The sequence below is a fragment of the Argiope bruennichi genome, chromosome 9, assembly GCF_947563725.1.
Source record: "Argiope bruennichi chromosome 9, qqArgBrue1.1, whole genome shotgun sequence".
NCBI lineage: Eukaryota > Metazoa > Arthropoda > Arachnida > Araneae > Araneidae > Argiope > Argiope bruennichi.
The window spans coordinates 13924428-13946399 of NC_079159.1; the positions used below are offsets into that span (position 1 = coordinate 13924428).

General features: G+C 30.8%; 1 protein-coding gene across 2 annotated transcripts in view; it reads right to left on the bottom strand.

Moving 5' to 3' along the window:
* LOC129985292 (nudC domain-containing protein 1-like) overlaps window positions 1-21972 on the bottom strand; it is a 33240-nt gene that overhangs the window by 7739 nt on the left and 3529 nt on the right. For both annotated transcript variants that reach the window (XM_056095269.1, XM_056095268.1), the window contains 6 exons: window positions 20168-20341; window positions 19821-20016; window positions 13749-13928; window positions 3716-3926; window positions 2191-2335; window positions 354-470 (listed from right to left, as the gene is read on the bottom strand). In XM_056095269.1, the coding sequence (XP_055951244.1) occupies window positions 354-470; window positions 2191-2335; window positions 3716-3926; window positions 13749-13928; window positions 19821-20016; window positions 20168-20341 (1023 nt within the window). The remainder of the gene's footprint in view (window positions 1-353; window positions 471-2190; window positions 2336-3715; window positions 3927-13748; window positions 13929-19820; window positions 20017-20167; window positions 20342-21972) is intronic.

Consider the following 21972-nt stretch of genomic DNA (forward strand, 5'->3'; position numbering starts at 1 on the left):
GTGGCCGGGTCTGCTAGTTAACCAATTATTTTTCTCCAGTATAATAGAAATTTTAAAAATAGAACAAATTAAAATCTTGTTAAGATGACTGAATTGATTTTTCTCTAATATTTCCTAAAACCATGATTTTAAAAATTAATAAGATTAATTTTGGTATCCAATCAAATTTTTGTAATCTGCAGAATATTTTTACTAAGCTATACTAATTTATTACAAAAGTATACCAATGGATATAAATTAACAATTTCAGAATTCAGCATCAAAAACATATAAAGAAAATTTGGCCACTTGGGAAATAAAGTAATATATAAGTTCTTCTTAAAGAAAAAACAGAAAAGGGCTTTAATACATACCCTGTGAGTTTCTTGATGTTCATTACCATCAATTCTTTGAAAGAAACGCTGTTCTATAGAAGAATCACATTCTTCTAATTGTTGCAAATTAAATGGCACTTTATTACTAGGAGCAACCTGAATAAAATAAGAAATGATGTAAATGAAAAGGCGAGCATGGAATTTCTTTTAAGAACTGGAGACATTTGATTGTTCTGACAAGTTTAATTATTTTTGACATGATACTTTTCGCACATAAAAATACAGCTAAAAAGGTTTTTTTAGCCATTATGCTAAGTTAATATTATCTGAATAATAACATTTTTATTTTAAAAATTTATGCAATTAATCCTTCTAACATATGAAACAATATGTATGTAAAACATACTCTTGAATGAATAATATTTTTAAACATGTTTTATTCAGTATAAAATTCTTTCAGGTGATCAAATAAAATACTTACACATTTATCAATTTTTAAATATAATATCATTAATTCTTTTATTAAATTAATGATTTTCACAATAGCCATTAATTAATTAACTGCAAAATTTAGTTTCAAAACATTTTCATGGGAATGGACAATTAAAGCAAAGCAATGACAAATATATGCATCTAACTCAATGCTAAAAATCTGATTGCAAACTTCTCAACAAAATTACAGCAAAAACAAAAAGGTTTACTTTTTATAGCAAAAATTAAAAATTCATTATTAAAGAAATGCTATTATTAGAATTTTAACTGTGCAATAAAATATTAAAAATTTATAAGAAAAATATAATTATATAGATTATTCAATTAGTTTTTCAGTATCATATAACACATATTGATGTCTAGAGGGGAAAAAATCCTTTATAAATTTTTAATGCGGCTTTTCAGGCATTTAAAATAAATTTGTCACTAATTACATTTTTGTTACTATTTATCAACATTTTATTAGCACTTGCTTTAATAATAAATAACAATTCTTGAACTTACACAATAAACGTATAGAATAAATGTGCTGAAATAGAGCTTTGATTTGAATCATGTCAAATGTAATTAAATGGTTAATATCCTAAATTCAAAGAGGAAGTGAATAAGTCCTTTTTAAAAAATAAATTGATAGATATTTGAGTCAGCTGAACATATAAATGCAAATGTTTGTTGAGTAAAAATAAAAAAACAATCCTATTTATCCAATCAAGTGCAAGGAAAAATATTTAATTTTTGATATTTAGTATGTCTATTCCATTTGTTCAAAAACTAATTTAAAAAATGTTAGAGATAGCGTTTACTTTCAATTTCTCTATATAAAGAATTATATTCTAAGTTGCTCTATTGAATCAATAAATGTAATTCTGAAAAAATTATAATATTTAAGCATTAATATAGTCACATGGCTTTATTAGTCATATTTAGTATAATCTATTTGACATTCTGACTTTTTAACAAAAATGTTCCACATTTCTGGGACCAAAATTGACTGATTCATGAAGCATTTAATTTAATTATTCTAGGCTAATCAATCAAATTCAAGGAAATGCTTTGAGATGAATTGAGGCATTCTTTGATTGAGTAAAAATTATAAAATTCAAACTTGTATAACTCAGTGGAATTACTAAATATAATTAATGATATCAAGAGATTTTTTTTTAATTTTTTAACCAGAATATTTTTTTTATCAAAACACAATAAAATATAATTCTATAAATCATTCAGAGTTTTTTTTCTTTTTTCAATTAGAAGTATATTCCTATCTCTTTAGATATAAATCAAGCACTGAGCCTTGATTATAAAGGATTCCATAGAGACATGATGTTTTAAGTTGCATTAATGATTCTGAATGAATGGGAAAAAAAGAGAGAAAGAGAACTACCTCACTTTCCGATGTGAGGTGAGCAAGCCGTGCATGCATCTCTGCTAGGAGGGCTGGATCCATTAATTCCTCTCCTTCACTGTTTCCTTTGACTAACTCTTGCCACATCAGACCTTCTTCAGCTTTGTATAAAGTGACATCAAGCCTGGTAAAGTTAATTAAACCATAAAAAAATAATATAAAAATAAATATAACTAGTAGATGTAATAAGTATAAGATTTGAAGCAAAATTAATCTTGAAATTCAACATTATCAATTTGAAATATAATTTCAATAAGCCATTGAATTCAAATAGAATCATATAATGTATTCTTCATTATCAAGTCTAATTTTTTAAATAATTTTCTATAATAAAATGGGAATAAATTGCTTTGTCAAGGCATCTATTACTTCTTACTTGCCAAGTACATAGTACAAGTTAAAGCATGCAAAGTCTATTTTTTCACTGTAAGTCAGCTTCTTTATATTAGTATAATCCTTTATCAAGGAATAATAAACTATGTCAAAATCTTTACAAAAACTAAACCCATGTTTTAAGTTAATATTTTAATTTAAAGGTTTGTGCATTCATATTCTACAATATATGATTTTATTCTTCTGCAAGTGCCTTTTTAAAAATATTTACAATAGTTTATTCTTGGCAGTTTTTACTATGAGTTATTATGATTTAAATGTCAAGAGTACATTGATTGGTACAGAAGCAATATACATATTACATAACTTCACTTTTCATCTTTTACTTCAGATCTAAAACTGTTTTACCAGCAGAAACTTTATTGTATGTATACATTTGAATAATGCTAAAATTTTATAAAAATACCTTAAGTCACAGTCAATTTTGTGTAGCACTTAGTAAAAAATTTTCTTATGAAAGAGGGAGGCAAAAATGAAATATTTTCTGAAAAATTGTCCAAAATTTAAATTGTGAATACACACTAGAAGTATTTTCAGACATGAAAAGGCTTGGAATAAAGTTAAATTTCATAAAATAATGAAATGTATCATACATAAACATCAAGAAGTAAGATAAGTATAAATAACTGAACAATAAAATGAATAAATTACACAAAAAAATGCTTGAGATATTAAAAATAGTGAAGGATTTTTACATAAAAGAAAATTAATTAATCAAGAAAAATAAAATTTGATTCCAAAAACACAGAAATACTCATTTCTGCAGAAAAATGACATGTTTTTGCTTTTGAAAATCCGTTATATTTTATCAAAATTCAAATCTGAAATTTCAATTATGAATAAAAACTGAAAGTGTATTTGAAAATTCATTGGAAATTCATCTTTCACAATAATAAGCAACAATTATATGATATTAATTATATATTCTTTTAAATATCAATCTAAGTAATATATTAGAATAATAAACAATGGAATAACATTCATATAATTTACATCAATACATAAAAGAGCAAATCTTATTTTTATCAGAGCATCAATACTTTTCCATACAAGTTGCTATATAGAAGAACTGTATTCATGTTCTAAATGTTAAATTCGATTGATAACATACTTCTCTCCATCTAAAGTCCAAGTGCAAGCCTCATGGTCAATACAGCTAAACAATTCTCCAGAAAGAACGCATTTTCCTTGAACAAGAACTTCAATATGTCGAGGAAGGAAAGTAATCTGGAAGTCTGCCTTTTTTAAATTTTCAGGCACACGAAAATAAACAGTGATATCGTCAGGTGACTGAAAATATGTGTATTTTGGAGGTTGTGGTTCTGTAAGGAAATGTAAATATAAGTTGATAATAGATAAAAAAAATAATAAAAAAATATATTTCAGAGAATTTTTTTAAAACAATTAATTTAATAATTAATGAATTACATTATGTAATTAAATAAGGAATAAATAATATTTAAAAATATTGATGATTCCTTGTTTAATTAAAGAACAATTACATTACAATGTCCATTGAAATAATTAATTAATAAAATTAACCAATTTTTTTCTTAATAATGATTCAATTTTGCATTTAATGCATTAGAACATAATTTCCTGTAAAATTACATACAATATAATTTCAAATAACTGATTAATGAACTTAAGAAATTTTTCATTTAATAATGATTTAATTTTTCATTTAATGTAATGGAAAACAATGATTAATACCTGGAAAATAACTTATGAAAATATTAAGATATTTAAATTGCAGATCGTTTAAAAAAGGAATACAGAAACTAAAAAAGATTTTCTACAGTCTCCAATACTGCTAATCAATAACTGAAAATTAAAACTTGCACAATAATCCAAGACAATTTACCAGCTACTTGAAAGTTTTCTCCAATTTTAAATCTTTTTTCAAATTAATTTATAATAAAAAAAAGATCAAAATTGTCTACAAGCTTGTTTACTTTAAAATTATGTGTATAAAATATCTCAAAAGAATGGCCTCCCCCTCCCGTTTTTTAATGCTCTAAAGCTTTTACAAATAATAAAAGTGAATGTATATGTATGTCTATCTTATTTATGGCCCAAATTGTAATTAATATGTTTTATCTAGCTAATGTATATTATTCACTTCAGCTAATGTAGGTTTTAATAGCTGCATGCTCTTATCCATGATCCACATAACATACAGAAAATGTGTTTTTACATTCTGATGACGGAATCAACAGCATATTTTACAAGAAAATGAAGTTTCAGCTCTGCTTAAGGAAATATGCAATTGTAATACTGTATCAGTTTATTCTATTGGAAAACTTCATTGAAATACAGAGTAATTTAAATTAAAGTTCCACTTTGAAGTGATCATAAAAGGAAAACTATTAGACCAAATGGTAATAGTTTAAAGGAGGTCATGGGAATTTCTTTTCTGACAGGAAAAAAAAGTTTAAAAACTCACCAGCAGGGGTGAGATTGCGCTGTATCAATATTGTTAAGCAAAATAGGACATGAAGAAACCAGTTTAAAATATGTTAATCTTTCTGAAACGTGTTACAAAGCATGTTCAATGTGTGTTATCTCAAAAGCACTGTTTATGGTGATAATCTAAACAATTTGGCAGAAATGAAAGATGCAATACACCTACATGTGCATAACATTCCTCCTGATATGTTAAGAGCTACTGTTCAGAATGCAGTAAAGCAATTTTACTTGCTTTCAGAAAATGGTGGGTGCTGCATAGAACATGTTTTGTATCAAGTTTCAAAAATGATTAAACACATTTTAAATGAATGTCTTCATGTCTTATTTTGCTTAACAACATTGCATACAGCAACATTGCCATTTCCCCTTGGTGGTGAGTTTTTGAACTTTTTATTTTCTTTTTGCAGAAAAGAAATTACCATAACTTTTAAAAAAAATATTACCAAGTTTAATAATATTTGGACCAATAGTTTTCTTTTTATGACTATTTGAAAGTGGAACTTTAATTATAACCACCCTGTATATCAAGTACTAGGCTACTTAAATAGCATAACATAAATGCTTATAAAAGCTGGAAGTTTACAAATTTCTTTCTAACGGATCTGTGAATATTAAATTATGCATGAGAGATTTAATTTGATTTAAATACAACCAATATTTGCAGTGAAAAAAATAATATTCCAGGCTAAAATGATTAATTATAAGTAAGGATACAAAATATCTGCTACAACTTAGTAGTTATAACCAAGCTGAGTTCCAAAAGTAAGTTTAGATTATGCCAAATAATGTTAACTTATCAATGGCCCACCTATTGATTTCTTAGACAATGCAGAAAAGAAATAATGAAATGTATTTAATTTAGCTACAAGTGTGAAATATAACTAACTGTTCTGTAAATAGGATGCCAGGTATAAACAGATTAACATTTATCAGGGTCTTTAACTAAAATTTCTCATAGATGCATCCTTACAGATAAACTCTCTTTGGAATTTTATTTTAAATCATAGTAAAAATATCATAACTGACAACTGATACACATATATGACGACTCATAACTGTAAGCCTACAAGAATGACAATTTTATTTTTTATAAGATTCATTCAAAATAAAGTAAACTCTCAAATATTTAGCCTAATAACAAAATTGGATACTATTAAAATTGGGGGAAAAAAATTCCACAAGAATTCTAAACAGTTTTTAAGATTTAATGAAATATTACATAAAAAATCAAATACTTTTGGCTGCTGTCAAAATAAAACTATAACAAAACGAAAACAATTCTTTGTGTTTCACTAAAAATATGATCCATTCAAAAATAATTAGTCCTAACCTAACTTTTTTATGATGCTAAGCTTTACTCAAGGTCAATTAAAGAGGAGTCAAAGTTAATACCAAATAATCAATTGAAGAGCAGATACAAGACTGTACACTTGATAAATAATAAAAATGTCTGTGGTTTATTGGAATTCTATAGATTTAATTATACATTCTATGGATTTAAAAGGAATAACGTTTTGGGTTTCCAATAAAATGAGTGCAACATAAAAAAAAGAACTTTTGTAGATAAGTGGGTTTTTTGAAAACATACATGAAGAAAATAATAAATCAAGTATGATTTTATTCATCAGATGAGAAGTAAACATCAAAATCAGAAATTTTTGGAGAGAGAAATTTTTTTAAAAATTGAAATCTATTATCGCAAATGCCAAGTTATCATGTGAGAACAATTTTTTGCTAACAGATTAAATTAATGCGCATGCGTCAACTTTTAAAAATTACGATAATTTTTTTTCTTTCAAGATTGATGAGAGCTCCAAAACTTTTTTGCCAGCCAAGAAAAAAAATTGAAAATGAACATTGCCATTTATGCTTTATTCATTGCCTATGCGATTTCAAGCTGCAAACTCCCCTAACCAAAACAACATCATGTTCTCACATGACAATAAAAAAATTATTGCAATAAGCTTAAGAAAACAGTTGTGAAAGACTTTAGGGCTAAGAATTTTACAGCATTCATTAGAAAGATATTCAAATGGTTCAAAAGTAGCAATAAGAATATGATAACATCAATCAACTGACAAAAGTGTGGAATTCTAAAAAGAATAAGCATGGAAAAAATTTGAAAGTGGCTTGTTGACAGGGGAGCAAAATATTCAGTAGTTTAATTATTTTCCCATGCATTACCAGCACAATTAGGTATATTACCAGAAGAATTCACAACAAAATTAGTCATTTCCTTCGATGATATAAACTACAATTCTTTTACATGAGTAAGTGTATTTGCGAATGAAAAATAATATGTGCTCTGAAATTAAGCCTAGACGTAAATCTTGGAGTAAGAATTTAATGCAAGACTGAGGCTTAGTTTGCAGAAACATCAACGATATCAATATTGAGAGATAAAATGATACTAAATACTGAAAGAACATATGAAACTTCAATAACACACACACACACACACACATATATATATATATACTAGCCGCCTTTGGCGACCAGCCGGTTCGCCAATCTTAATGTTCGTTTAAATTTTAATAATTAAATAGGTTGAACCGGAGTTTAACCCCCTTCTTCGCCAAGTTGCGATAAAGCGCCAAAGCTGGCAATCTTTATTATGCACTATAATTGAACATCTGCTCCTTTGCTTTTGAACATTTCACAAGGCCGTTGTTGGCGATTTTTAAAAATTGCGCCAAGCAGGGAATTAAACTCCGGTCGTACCATTAAATATTTTACGCAATTCCAACTTTAATAGATTCTTCAGCAAAATATTTTAAAACTTCAAATTTTGATAGTCATATAATTCACTCGTAATATTATAAAGTCCTTCAGTCATAGCGTGATCTGTATCTCTCTAATTTTCTGTTACCTCTCGTAAAAATTATGCTTTAACTTAAAGTGTAAATGATTAATCTGCAATTAATATAATAATATCTTTTACTGAAACAAAGCATTTTTTTAATACTATGATTACTGATAATAGAGTCACTGAGCGTTTAAACTTTATGGGCACTAAAGAATATCTTTCTTAATTTATGTAATATCTCAAGAATTTGTCAACGAAAATTTCTCAGATTAATCATGAACAGATCGATTCATTAACAATGTTTCATTTTAAATGCATCAAACACTAAGAAAATAAAATGAATCGTTTAAAATAATCGGTCGAAAACAGGTTTAAAAAAAACTACTTAAAAAACGATGTACTTAAAACTATAAGCATATACAAAAAATATATAACATAAATACAATTTACTTACAAAAGCATGCAACTAACCTAAAAATAATTTAAATCATAAGTTGATAGTAGTTGTCATGACAACAATCAGAAAAATGCGCATGCGTGAATTTTCTTCGCCAGTTACGTTAACACAAATGCAGGAATTTTTCTACGCCAGTTGGGGTAACGCTATGCAGATTATACATTTTTAATTTCCTTTATTCTGTGTTATTTTAATTCAAAAGTACTTCAGAATGAATCTGAAACATGAATTAATTAACAACGTTTCATTTTAAATGCATAAAACATTAAGAAAATAAACAGAATCGTTTGAAATAATCCGCCGAAAAATGTTAACCCTAGCCTCATTACTGTTGGGAGAAAAAAATAACTGAAGCCTTACTTATTTGGCGGTGGGGAAAATGGAAGATTTTTTTTGGCGGGAAAGTTAGTTTTTAATTAATAATTAAAATTCTAATTAAAATTTCAAAAAAGGGACCCCAGGTGCACATTCCCGACCTCTAAGGTATACATGTACCAAATTTGGTAGCTGTATGTCAAATGACCTGGCCTGTAGAGCGCCAACACACACACACACACACATTGAGCTTTATTATAAGCATATATATATATATATATTAAACTCTTAATTTAATCCAAATTAATTTCCAAGCTTTTATCTTGATTTAGCCAATCGTAACTTCATTCTAAAATATTCTTTTATTTCGTGATCGAATTCTACTTTCGGTTTAATTAATTCCTCTATAAAAATAATGAGCCATCAGTACTATGTATCAAGAGAAAGTGATATCTTCGATTGCCCTTGAAAAGCTGTCAAAAGTTACCACGTGTATTGCATTGGCGTCTGGCCAGAAATCCTATGTTATATAAGACTAGTGATCATTTGCTCGTCCCTTTTGATTGAAGCTGAATGCAGATTCGAAGACGTTGAAGAGACATGTTATATTTTTAAATTCGTTCACTATTCGCTATAGTATTGACTACATGTTTCTCGGGACGAGCAGACACGTTGTGGGATAAGCACAAAGATTCAATGGCTGACGATACATTGCATCGAATTCATACACGGTGCAACGATCTAACGATTACATTCAGCGACGCTATGTACAATGAAGCATTGATTGCTATCGAGGATCTTTGCGTTGTCATTGCCACTTTACCACTCGGTCATTTCCGTATGACTTCGCAAAATCGAAGTGCATCTGATTAAATGGACACCGAATTGAATCGTGAACTGCAGTACGATACTGCAGAAATGGCAAAGATTATTACTCGCTATGTCTCACTACTGACGCATGAACAAAAAATCATTTACAACAGCATTATATTGGCAGTTTCGAAGAGACAAGATGGATTCTTTTTTTTTTTTTTTTTTTTTTTTTTTGGATGCACCAGGTGGAACTGGCAAAACATTTTTCATTTCGCTAATTCTCGCCGAAATACGATCTAATAATGGCATCGCATTGGCCGTTGCATCATCTAGCATTGCAGCAACTTTATTAGATGGAGGCAGAATAGCTCATTCAGCATTTAAGCTGCCACTGAATATTCAAAATAACCCAGACGCAGTGTGCGACATAAAAAAACAATCGTCCATGAGCACAGTACTGAAAAATTTAAAATTATCATCTGGGATGTATGCACTATGGCACACAGACATTCTCTAGAGGGCTTGAACAGAACATTCAAAGATATAAAAAACAACAACAAACTATTCGGCGTACTCTGTTACTAATTTCAGGTGATTTCAGATAAACACTTCCCGTCATTCCAGGTTCAATGGACGCTGATGAGATCAACGCTTGCTTGAAATCATCGCTATTGTGGCATAACGTTGAAAAAGTGCAGCTAAAAATAAACATGCGCTTCCAAATGCTACAAGATCCATCTGCTGACATATTCTCGGACCAATTGTTAGATATCGGCGATGGAAAGGTTGCTGTATATGAAAATACTGGATGCATAAAATTGCCCACTCATTTCTGCACTATCGTTGATTCGCAGAATGCTCTCATTGACCGCATATTTCCCGATGTACGCACACAATACATAAATCATGCGTGGCTGGCAGAAAGAGCCATTTTGGTAGCAAAAAATGAGGACGTCGACGATTTAAACTTCAAGATACAGCTATCGTTGCCAAGCGACAAATCATACAAATGGTATCATACAAATCGATCGATAGAGTTTGCGATGCTAACGAAGCTGTAAATTATCCAATAGAGTTTGTGAACTTACTGGATTTGCCAGGCATGTCACCACACCTTCTACGACAGAAAGTTGGATCTCTGGTTATTTTACTATGGAATTTAAACCCACCACAGCTGTGCAAAGGCACGTGATTGGTCATTAAAAAATTGATGAAAAACGTTATCGAAGCCACCATTTTGAATGGCAAATTCCGAGCTGAAAATGTTTTGCTGTCACGAATTCCAATGATTCTCACAGCCGTGCCAATTGAATTCAAATGCGTTCCATTTCCTATTAGATTGGCATTTCCAATGACAATCAATAAGTCGCAAGGCCAAACAATGTCTGTTTGCGGCTAAGATTTGGGCACACCATGTTTTTCACACGGACAATTATATGTGGCATGTTCTCGCGTGGGCAAACCATCGAGCTTATTTGTGTTGGCTAAAGACGGAATGACAAAAAATATCGTACAGTCAATTGATCTTCGAAATGAATATTGATTTTCTTTATTTCATTTTTATACTTTAGGATAAAAAATATAGTACTATTTTCAATTTACGTTTAACTTTTAAGAGATCAAACAATGTATATGTTCGTTAAGTTAATGAAATACATTGTATTAAGAAAATGAATGGTTCGTGTTTTTTTGTTTTTATCGGCGATCATCGTCTACAGCGCTCCATTCCTCTTTCTGTCATAGATCCTATCCCCATACACTTACAATACCTACAATCATTATTTTTTAATTAACAACCAAAATATTCACTAGAAATAATTTATAAGGCAGAACAGCGTTTGCCGGGTCAGTTAGTATATATATATACATGGTGCAGCGGAAAATCTCGGACAAACAATTTTTAATATAACTTTATAAAAAATAAATTAACATAACAAAACATAAATAATAATAATATTGGGTTGGCAACTAAGTAATTGCGGATTTCACTCATAAATGGCTTCAGTTGAATTTTTAGGTTTGCAGACGTAGTACAAATGTAAAACACATTTTGTTATTTGATAGTTGGCAATTCAGCTGTCAATCAGTAAAAAAAGTTTTTTGATCGGTTGCGTAGTTTTCGTTTGGAGTTCGTTGAAAAATGGAAAATCAAAAGGAACATTTTCGTCATATTTTGCTTTTTTTATTTCCGCAAAGGGAAAAACGCGTCGCAAGCTCATAAAAAGTTATGTGCTGTTTATGGTGACGAAGCCTTAAAAGAACGGCAGTGTCAAAATTGGTTTGCCAAATTTCGTTCTGGTGATTTTTCACTCAAAGATGAAAAACGCTCTGGTCGTCCGGTTGAAGTTGATGACGACCTAATCAAAGCAATAATCGATTCGGATCGTCGCAGTACAACACGTGAGATTGCAGAGAAGCTTCATGTATCACATACATGCATTGAAAATCACTTAAAACAACTTGGCTATGTTCAAAAACTCGATACATGGGTTCCTCACGAACTGAAAGAAACGCATTTAACGCAAAGCATTAACAGCTGCGATTTGCTAAAGAAACGTAATGAAAATTATCCATTTTTAAAACGACTGATAACTGGCGATGAAAAATGGGTTGTTTACAACAATATCAAGCGGAAAAGATCGTGGAGCAGGCCAGGTGAACCAACTCAAACAACATCAAACCTGATATTCATCAAAAGAAGGTTTTGTTATCAGTTTGGTCGGATTACAAAGGAATTGTCTACTTTGAACTCTTACCACCCAACCAAACGATCAATTCTGATGTCTACATTGAACAACTAACGAAATTAAACAATGCAGTTGAAGAAAAGCGGTCCGAATTGACAAATCGAAAAGGTGTTGTATTCCATCATGACAATGCAAGGCCACAGACTTCTTTGGTCACACGGCAAAAATTATTGGAGCTTGGTTGGGATGTTTTGCCACATCCACCATATTGTCCTGACCTTGCACCATCTGATTACTTTTTGTTTCGATCTTTACAAAACTCCTTGATTGGTAAAAATTTCAATAATTATGATGATGTCAAATCGTACCTGATTCAGTTTTTTGCTAATAAAAACTAGAAGTTTTATGAACGTGGGATTATGATGCTACCTGAAAGATGGCAAAAGGTCATTGATCAAAGTGGGCAACACATTACAGAATAAAGTTATTTAGTTCCATGAAAAAATTGTCTTTGATTTTCTAAAAAAAATCCGCAATTACTTAGTTGCCAACACAATAGTAAACTTTTACTAATAAATAAATGTAATTGGTCTCAAAGTGGCCGCCTTTTGCAGCGATGCAGAGGTTCAAACGCTTATTGAAATTTTCAGCAATGGTCTGCAAGTCTTCTACCTTTAATCTATCCCATTCCAGCCGAAATGTTAGCTTTAGAAAGTCCAGACTTTCGTATGATTTAGTGCAAGCCCTAGATTCCAAAAATAGATCAAACACTGTAATCATGGGAATGAGATTCGGCGAGTATTGTGCCCACTCTTCAGAAGATATCACGTCTGGAAAATGCCCCTTGTGGCTTTTTGGTCTTGAGAGCTGGCGCGGAATTTTGTTGAAACTTCCACTTTACATTTCCGGAATGCTTTTTGGCTCATAGAAGTACAATAGATTCTACAATTTCCCACTGGTATAGTTTTTTTTTATTTATTTATTTTAATGCCCCCCCCCTCCACAAAAACCAGAGGTGTTTTGCTGTTTGCACAAATTTGTAAGCTTCAGTCAAAGCTCTGTTTTTTGGGATTTGCCACATTGATCTGTCACTTATTTCCACTCCACGAGTTATCTTTCTCATGGAAACCCTATGCTTTCGTTGAACATTGCCAAGCTCTTTGAAATGACAGATTACATCAGACACTGTTTGCAGAGGCTCATTAAGCAAACGTACGATTTCACATTGCCGTGTTCCTTGTTTAAATAACTCTAAAATAGCAGATCTTTTGCTTGACAGTGTAAAGAAGTAAAAAAACAATATGTAAGCTAAGAGAGCTAAGAGATATTATAAGATATTTTTTAATAGAATTGGTAGACAAAAAGAAATGAATACAAACTTAAAAGAAGTTAGCTAACTTCTATTTTATGATGCAATAACTTTGTCCGATTTTTTTTTCTTCTGCTTTTTCAACTTTTCAGTATGTTCTGTGGTCAATTCCCTCCCTCCTTTTAAATTGCTTTCGATTGTTTTAAAATATAAAAAGCCTTACTTAGTTTATAACAACTTGAAAACATATCATTATTTTCAAACAACAAACATTATTTTAAAACAAACCTTTTGGCTCTTCATCTGCTTTGGAATTTCTCAAGCCTTCTGTATCAAAATAAAACTGAAAATCATTTTCAGAAACAACACAAATGGCATCACCAACATTATCGATAGCAGCATACTCTGGAAAAGATGAGCTGGCTAATTTGCGAATTCGTTTTGTAGCCCAAAGTTGATTATTTTGACCTAAAGGAATAATTCAGTTGAATAAATAACCAGAGCTAAAATAACATTCTATAAATATAGTACGCAGTTATCAAATTGGAACAAATTCTTAAATAATAATGCACTGAGTTATAGACCTGATGCAACAAAATTATATTGTGTGGTAAAACATATTAACATAATCTAATAATTATAATTTTATAACTCGGGAACAAATGGTTATAAATAATGGCATAAATAACAACTAGTGCTATATGCCACTGGAAAGAATTAAACAAGAAATTTTATTAGCTTTGTGATAATTCTGAGTACAGGAAATATCCAAGTACAATATAAAAAGAAATATAATTTAAAATACTGATTTTTTTTAACAATTAAATCTTTACAAAAAAGATTAAATTAATTTGAACTAATTACTTTTCACCAATTGTACAAACATCATAATTTTTTTTCAGCTCTTTTCCTGAATTAAATATAAAAAACAATATTTATTATTTTCATTAAAAAGTACTCTAAATATTCCAATTTACAAGTCATTCAATTCATTGAAAAACACACAACTTAAGGCATTAAATCTCAATAAAACATTTTTTATTTGAAAGATTCCTATATATAGTGCTATGGATTCAGGGTTCTTTCGATTTGTTAGTCGATGAAGTAACAGTCCTTCAGTAACGAATAACATCTTTTATTAAACACGAAGGACACGATTACACAGATAACAAATATACAACCGAGACGAACCTACGTAATACATAGCAGCACACTACAACAAACAGTAGCCCACAAATAGTAATCGGTAATAATAACAAACACAGCACACAAAGTGGCCAGACAGAATTCAGCAGGAGGAGGGAATCTACGTAGCTACTCTCTATCTCTCTCCAAAAGCCTGCAATTACGTAGTTACTCTCTATCTCTCTCCAAAAGCCTGCAATTACGTAGCTACTCTCTATCTCTCTCCAAAAGCCTGCAATTACGTAGCTACTCTCTATCTCTCTCCAAAAGCCTGCAATTACGTAGCTACTCTCTATCTCTCTCCAAAAGCCTGCAATTACGTAGCTACTCTCTATCTCTCTCCAAAAGCCTGCAATTACGTAGCTACTCTCTATCTCTCTCCAAAAGCCTGCAATTACGTAGTTACTCTCTATCTCCCTCCAAAAGCCTGCAATTACGTAGCTACTCTCTATCTCCCTCCAAAAGCCTGCAATTACGTAGCTACTCTCTATCTCCCTCCAAAAGCCTGCAATTACGTAGCTACTCTCTATCTCTCTCCAAAAGCCTGCAATTACGTAGCTACTCTCTATCTCTCTCCAAAAGCCTGCAATTACGTAGCTACTCTCTATCTCTCTCCAAAAGCCTGCAATTACGTAGCTACTCTCTATCTCTCTCCAAAAGCCTGCAATTACGTAGCTACTCTCTATCTCTCTCCAAAAGCCTGCAATTACGTAGCTACTCTCTATCTCCCTCCAAAAGCCTGCAATTACGTAGCTACTCTCTATCTCTCTCCAAAAGCCTGCAATTCCCCACTGTCTCCTCGCTTTAGCTGTATCCAGCTGCCAACACACTACTACATGATTGACTATTCCACACACGACTCAATGCCAGCTTCTACAATAAATTCCAGGACTCGGTACACAGCTCAATTCAGCAATCGTGTAAGCTCCACACAACTCTTCGCTGGACTGATCCAACTATTCCGACGTTGACTGGCTTTGCGACACTAAACTTCTCGAGCACTCTTTCCGTGACTCAATACATGGCTGATTTCGGCTTGAGATTGCCGGGCTTTTATAGTTTCCAGAGGAGGGCAGAGAAGGTTCTAAAACAATCAGGCATATCTTGGTTCCATTGACTCTATCGCCAAAATTCTGAACGATTCCAGTATTATTTATTTTGTCGCCAAATGGTCGCCAAGTTTGTAGCCAACCCCTGAGGTCACTGATTCAGCAGCCGATCAGAATCCAACAATCGTAAACGGTCTTTCCAGTGATTGAACAAACCGTGCTGGGAAGCAGCATTAGAGATTTGTAACTAAATACACACACACACACACAAACAGGTGATGGGTAAAATCATTTTCAACCTTTTAAATTTGTAACAATGTCTTAGTCTCATATAACCAGGGAAGTTACATGCATATAGAAGCAAAACGACTATGCTGAATTTATCAAGACATGCTATAAAATCCCTGAAACACCAGTGAAATAAGGAAGCTGCAAAAAATAAAGATCACCCAAAGAGGCCTATTTCGAAAATAGTACGTTATACAACAATAAAAACATCTGCAAAAGTGTAATAGAGTAGTCTGTAAAATTAATAGCAATTACATATTCGCGATTAAAATTTATAAACTTCCTGTGACTTAAAAAAAAGGGCTTGTTTTAAAATTTAAAAAAATGTATTCTCCGATGCCCCCCCCCCTGAGCACATTTCCAATCTTTCTTAATTTTTTTTCCCCCAAATTAGTTTTTTTTTACTTTTTTGCTTAAACTGGAAAAACTGGATGATGATATCAGAGAATACATCTTTCTAATTTTAAATAAACCCTTTGTCAAGGCACGTAAAATTCATAATCACACATATCTTTGCCACTTTTACAGATAACTCCATGAAACTTTATTCTGGTTCTCATTACAGTAGTGTACATTTTTCTAACTGGACTTTTTGGTGATCTCATATATTTTTGAATTATTATTTTTTTATAATTTCCTTATTTCACCACTATAAATATTGTAATCTAACAAATAAATTCAACATAATCATTTTACTATTCGTATATGTTAATTTCCTGGCTACAGGAGATGCTCTTATGAATTTAAAGGCTTTAGAAGAACTTTACTAACCTCCTCGATATATATATATATTGTAATGATATTTTAAACTCTCATTTCAATTCTAATTAATTCAACTGAATCTTTGTAAAAATTATTGCGTCAGCGGTGAAAGGATAGAGAACTGCTAATAAAAACATATCCATCCCTCTGTTTCTCTTGTCAAGGTCGATACATGCGAGAAATTCCAATCGGAAACGATACGTGTCAGAAATCTCATGTTATACAAGATCAGTGATAAAATGTTCATAAGTTTCTTTTCTTTTCGCTCTGTGTTGTGTGTGCTAGTCGCTCCTGTTAGTAATAATTATGCCTTAAATGCCCGGGATGGATTAAAGAGAATAAAACGAACTTAAAATTGCAAAGTGTCTTCTCTATCATCAAACTTCCATCTACTTTCAAAAAGTTATGCTAACATTATAATTAGTCGACAGGATAGTTTAGTGTACAAAAATGTTAAATTAATTAAAAGAATTAAAATTAAATCAGCGGTAGAAGCAAGCAAAATGAATCACAACAGCTCCTTCCGACACTGATGCTTTTCGCCCATCTGCGCTGTTTCCGTGGTGAAACTCCTTCATCGCCTTCCTTCTCCGGCTACGTCGTTTCATGTCAGCCGATTGAATATCCTATGCCGTCCATATTCCAGGGTCCGGTCCAGCTCCTGTTGAATTAACTTGCAGCTCATCACTATGCCTTCAATAACCTGAGACATCATTGGACGTTCCAGCTCTGTCCTTGTGTTTGTGCTCCATATCTTCAAGAGGAAAATTCCTGCACCTCTCCTGTGTAAAATTGATCCATCCGGTTGCGAAGATGTGATTTGTGTGCAACATTATCATCATTAAATTATGATCACTTTCCTTCACCTGCTTGTACATAATGCGTGCTTCTCCGAGATGAAATAAAACAACATCAAGAAATCGAAAGCCAGAGTCACTGTCTTCGACACACACACACGTGGTGTACGGAGCGTCATCCTGCCGGCGCTCGCATCATCACTCAACAGCCATTGAAAAGCTATCTGATTCCAGCCATTAAAACTGTATTCAATAATATAATAGCGTTCATCGATGTGAAGCGGCTCAGCCGTTCGTCCAGGTTCATTAAATTCGTTTATGTTAAATTAGTATGTGATTCTTGTAGTATGAGCCATCTCTAAGCATTAATCTCAACCGGGGTTTTCCCTAGGTCCCGAGAGAGATATTTGATTTGATACATAATCCGATTAGTAGAGGCCTGTTTTTCGAGCCAGAGTTAACATGTCTCTCTCTCTCTCTCTCTCTCTCTCTATATATATATATATATATATATATATATATATATATATATATATATATATATATAATGTTAGGTAAAAAAATTTGCTATGAAATCTTGAAGAAATTGCAGTTGTCGATAAAAAAAAACTTTAAAAAACTTGTTGTTGAATAATTAATTAAAGTGGAAACCTAAATATAATTTTTATATTATTTTAATGAATCTGGGTCATGGCTATTGGAGAAAAAATGTGGCACAACTACACTGCTAAGAATATGAAGCAAAAAGAGTATGAAAAAACGGATTTGCGATATTTTAACAGTTCAATGAAAAGAACTTCCCACTTTTGGAAGTGGTGCTGGAATTGTTTGTTGCAGCAGTTTAAATAATCATTATTAAATTTATTATCATGGAAAACTACCACAACTCAAAATTAAAGTGTTTTTTCAAGTTTAAAATTAACTTGGTAGAAATTCACTGAATACAGTTACAATTAAATTATATATATATATACTCGTTTTTTTAATTTCATTCATTTTTAATGATTTTAATGTGCCCTTCAAAATTATAATGCTTTTCACTACTAACCCAAACAAAAATACAGCATACTGCCATGAGTCTGGCCTAATGTGGCAGAATAACTGACCAGATAACAAAAAAGCCGGATAGGCCGGAGTTCTATGAATTCATTTCTTTGCCCACCAATACCATAAGACAAAGCTTTTATCCAAAACTCACTCTTATAAATATGTATTTTCTCACTTCTTATTGAATATAATGCAATCCATTTATCTCAATGTAAATGCATCCACTGCCCAGTGAATCATAGAAGCAGTTGCCAGAACCATGTCGAGTTAAAATAGAAGGCTCTGTTCAGGTAGTTTATATATGTTTATATACTGCACTGCAGGTTTCAAGAATTTATTAGAGAAAAAAATAAATTATATAAACTGTTCACATTTTAACATAAATTCTGCAATGCCTGACTTAAATGCAGGAAACATAAACAAAACGTTAATGTAAATTATAGGCCTAATTCTTAAGAAAATTGGCTCAAACTGATTTTATTTTTCACTGACAAATGAATACACAGGTATGAAAAGGTAAAAGTCAGCTAAAGTAAGCTAAAAGTGAAAACGTACAGTTTTAAGGTTTTGAAAAAGTTTTAAATAGATGAATTAACAGATGCCTTGCCTTCCTCATTTAATCACAATAAAAGAAACTAGGCCGGATAGTCACACACCGGATACTTGGGAATTTACAGTAAATTTATTTGAGCAGAGATAATTTTACTAATCTAAATAGCAATGTTATTTTTCACTATATTATCTTTATAATAATCCAAGAAGCATAAAGTTTCAGTGAACATAAATGAATTTTCACAATAGGGCAAGTTTTCTATTTCAACCTAGGATCATATCCTGTTTTTCAAAGTTGAAGAAATTTGTTGCAAAAAATTATGAATAATTTAATTATTATTTTTAAAATCAAATGAAAACAATCAGAAATAAAAAAGAATAAAAGTTGTTCAAAATATAATCTAACTTTCATTTCCTAGACTTACAGCTTGTATTTTGAAAGCTATATTTTAATAGTGATCCGATTTTTGTAACTAGAGTTGTTTGAAATCTATAAAAACAGAATGTTTTCTGAGTAACATTCTGAGTTCTGTTCTGAGTACCAGAAGAAGAGAAACTCATTTAAATTTTTCATTAAATATAAAAAAAACCCTGATATTTAATATAATTATAGAACAAACAATTTAATGAAAATTATGAAACAATAATCTTTGTTAAAAATTATAGAACAAAAATATTACCACAAGTAAAAGAAATCCATTCTAGCACAGAAACAAATGAAGAAATTTCTGGGAAAGATAATTCATCGGGTAATTCTGATATAGGTTGAACAGTGGCAATAATACAGTCAATCTGTAGTCCATTTGGAGTGGTTCGGTGAACAGAATGTAAAAGATAACTTGAGGAGGTTGATTTTATATCGTAAGTGTGATAACACTAAAAATAAAGAATATATACATTTACTATTATGATCTATCTTATGTAAACCATTTAAATTATTCATATTACATATACTGTTGTCATTAAATTTAATTATAATAAAATATTCTAATTATACACTATAATATAAGAAGAGAAAAAAACTTACTGCCCATGGTTCACCAGCAGAACGGCTAGGAGTGTACAAAATATATAAGGTTTTCCTTCCATTACATAATACTGCCCAATCAGCACCTGGAAAAGATATTGTTACAGTGCCTTGGGAATCTGTTGCATCTAGAGGCATATCCCAAGTACAGCGAGGACCAGTTAAACGTCCATCCTGTAAAAAGATTTGGAGGGGAGAGGCTATTAATGATCCAAGTTATATTTCTCTAGAAAGGGTTAAACGATGAATAAAGTCACTCTTGAGAAACAAATGCAACATTTTAACCCTTTCCAGAGTGAATAATTAAAATTTTTGAAATATAATGAAAAAACACAAACAATACAATATCAAAAAATAACAATTTCATAATAGGTTGCACATGGATTTTGCTGTCAAGAAATTTTTTAACTTGCCTCCTTTTACAGGGGACGGTGTCCTGAAATGAGGACACCACCCTTCGAGAGCAATCTCTGTGCAAAAAAAGCTTTCGAAATAATTGTGTAAATTTCTTATAACAACAGTAGTAATTATAAATATTTTAGGTAATTTGAAACATTTAAAATATTAAATGTGCAAAATATAATATATTTACTACAAAAATTCTAAATTAAATCTTATGAATATAAATAATTAAAAAATAAGAACTATTACGATTAAATATAAATTATAATTTAATTCAACTAAAAATGAAAATTATCCAATTAAAATGCTAAAAATAAATATTTAGAATTAAATTTTATTAATTGCTAATTTTATTATTTAATAAAATAAAAAATATGAAATAAAAAAAAAACAAAATAAACAATAACTTATTATCTGTCATGAAAACATGTGGAAGTGTCTTTTTGTCTAACACATAATAGGAAATTATTGTTTTGCATATTGTTCTAGTTTTGTGCACTTTTTTTTTTTTGATACTGCATATCGAATATTTTCAAGCGGGACACTCTACGGACATATGTTGAATATATTTTTAGAAATCTTTCACTGTACAGTTTTTACATACTGAATGCAATAACAATAATTATGTGAGATAGTTTAAATAAAAAGTTATGGCTATATAAAACTAAATATTTACAAAAAAGATTACAAAAAAAAAATAAAGCAGAATATGATGTTGAAACATAAGTAACAATCCAGGGGGGGGGAAGACAAATCTTAAATGTGATATGTTTTCTGGCTTCAAACATGGATTTCTTTTTCCTGAATCCGAAGATAAATAAACAAAACTCCCCTTGAACACAGAATCACCATCACATCCTTCTCTGCAAAATATCAAATTACACCTTTCACATGAAGATAGGCAAACAAACAGATGTCCTAAACAGACGGTGTCCTCAAATAGGACACCTGTGAATCAGCCAATTTGGTTCATTTTCAAATTAATTTGAAGATTAAACAAAATTATGATTTAAAACCTCATGGATATTGTAAGAAAGTCAGTGATTGATTTTGATAAAATTTCATTTCTTAAAAGGTAAAAAAAAATCCCTAATTTGAAGGGAAAACTCCGGGGTATTTTTAACATAAAATTAAGACCATAAAAGAAACGAAAATTGCTCATATTGCCATTTATTTTTGTCAAAGCTATTTTTCCAGAAATTTTTAGGACTTTAAAGTCACTAGTTTTTCTATAGAAAATTTTAAAATCAGTGTCTTTTTTTATGATTACTGCCCCTGAAAAGATTAAGAAGCACCAAAAGTACATTTGCACTAAATGTAGAATACTTATTTCCAAAATAGCAATGCAAGACTCTACTTAAAGCATCAGAATTCAATGAAGAGAAGAATTAATTTGAAACTAA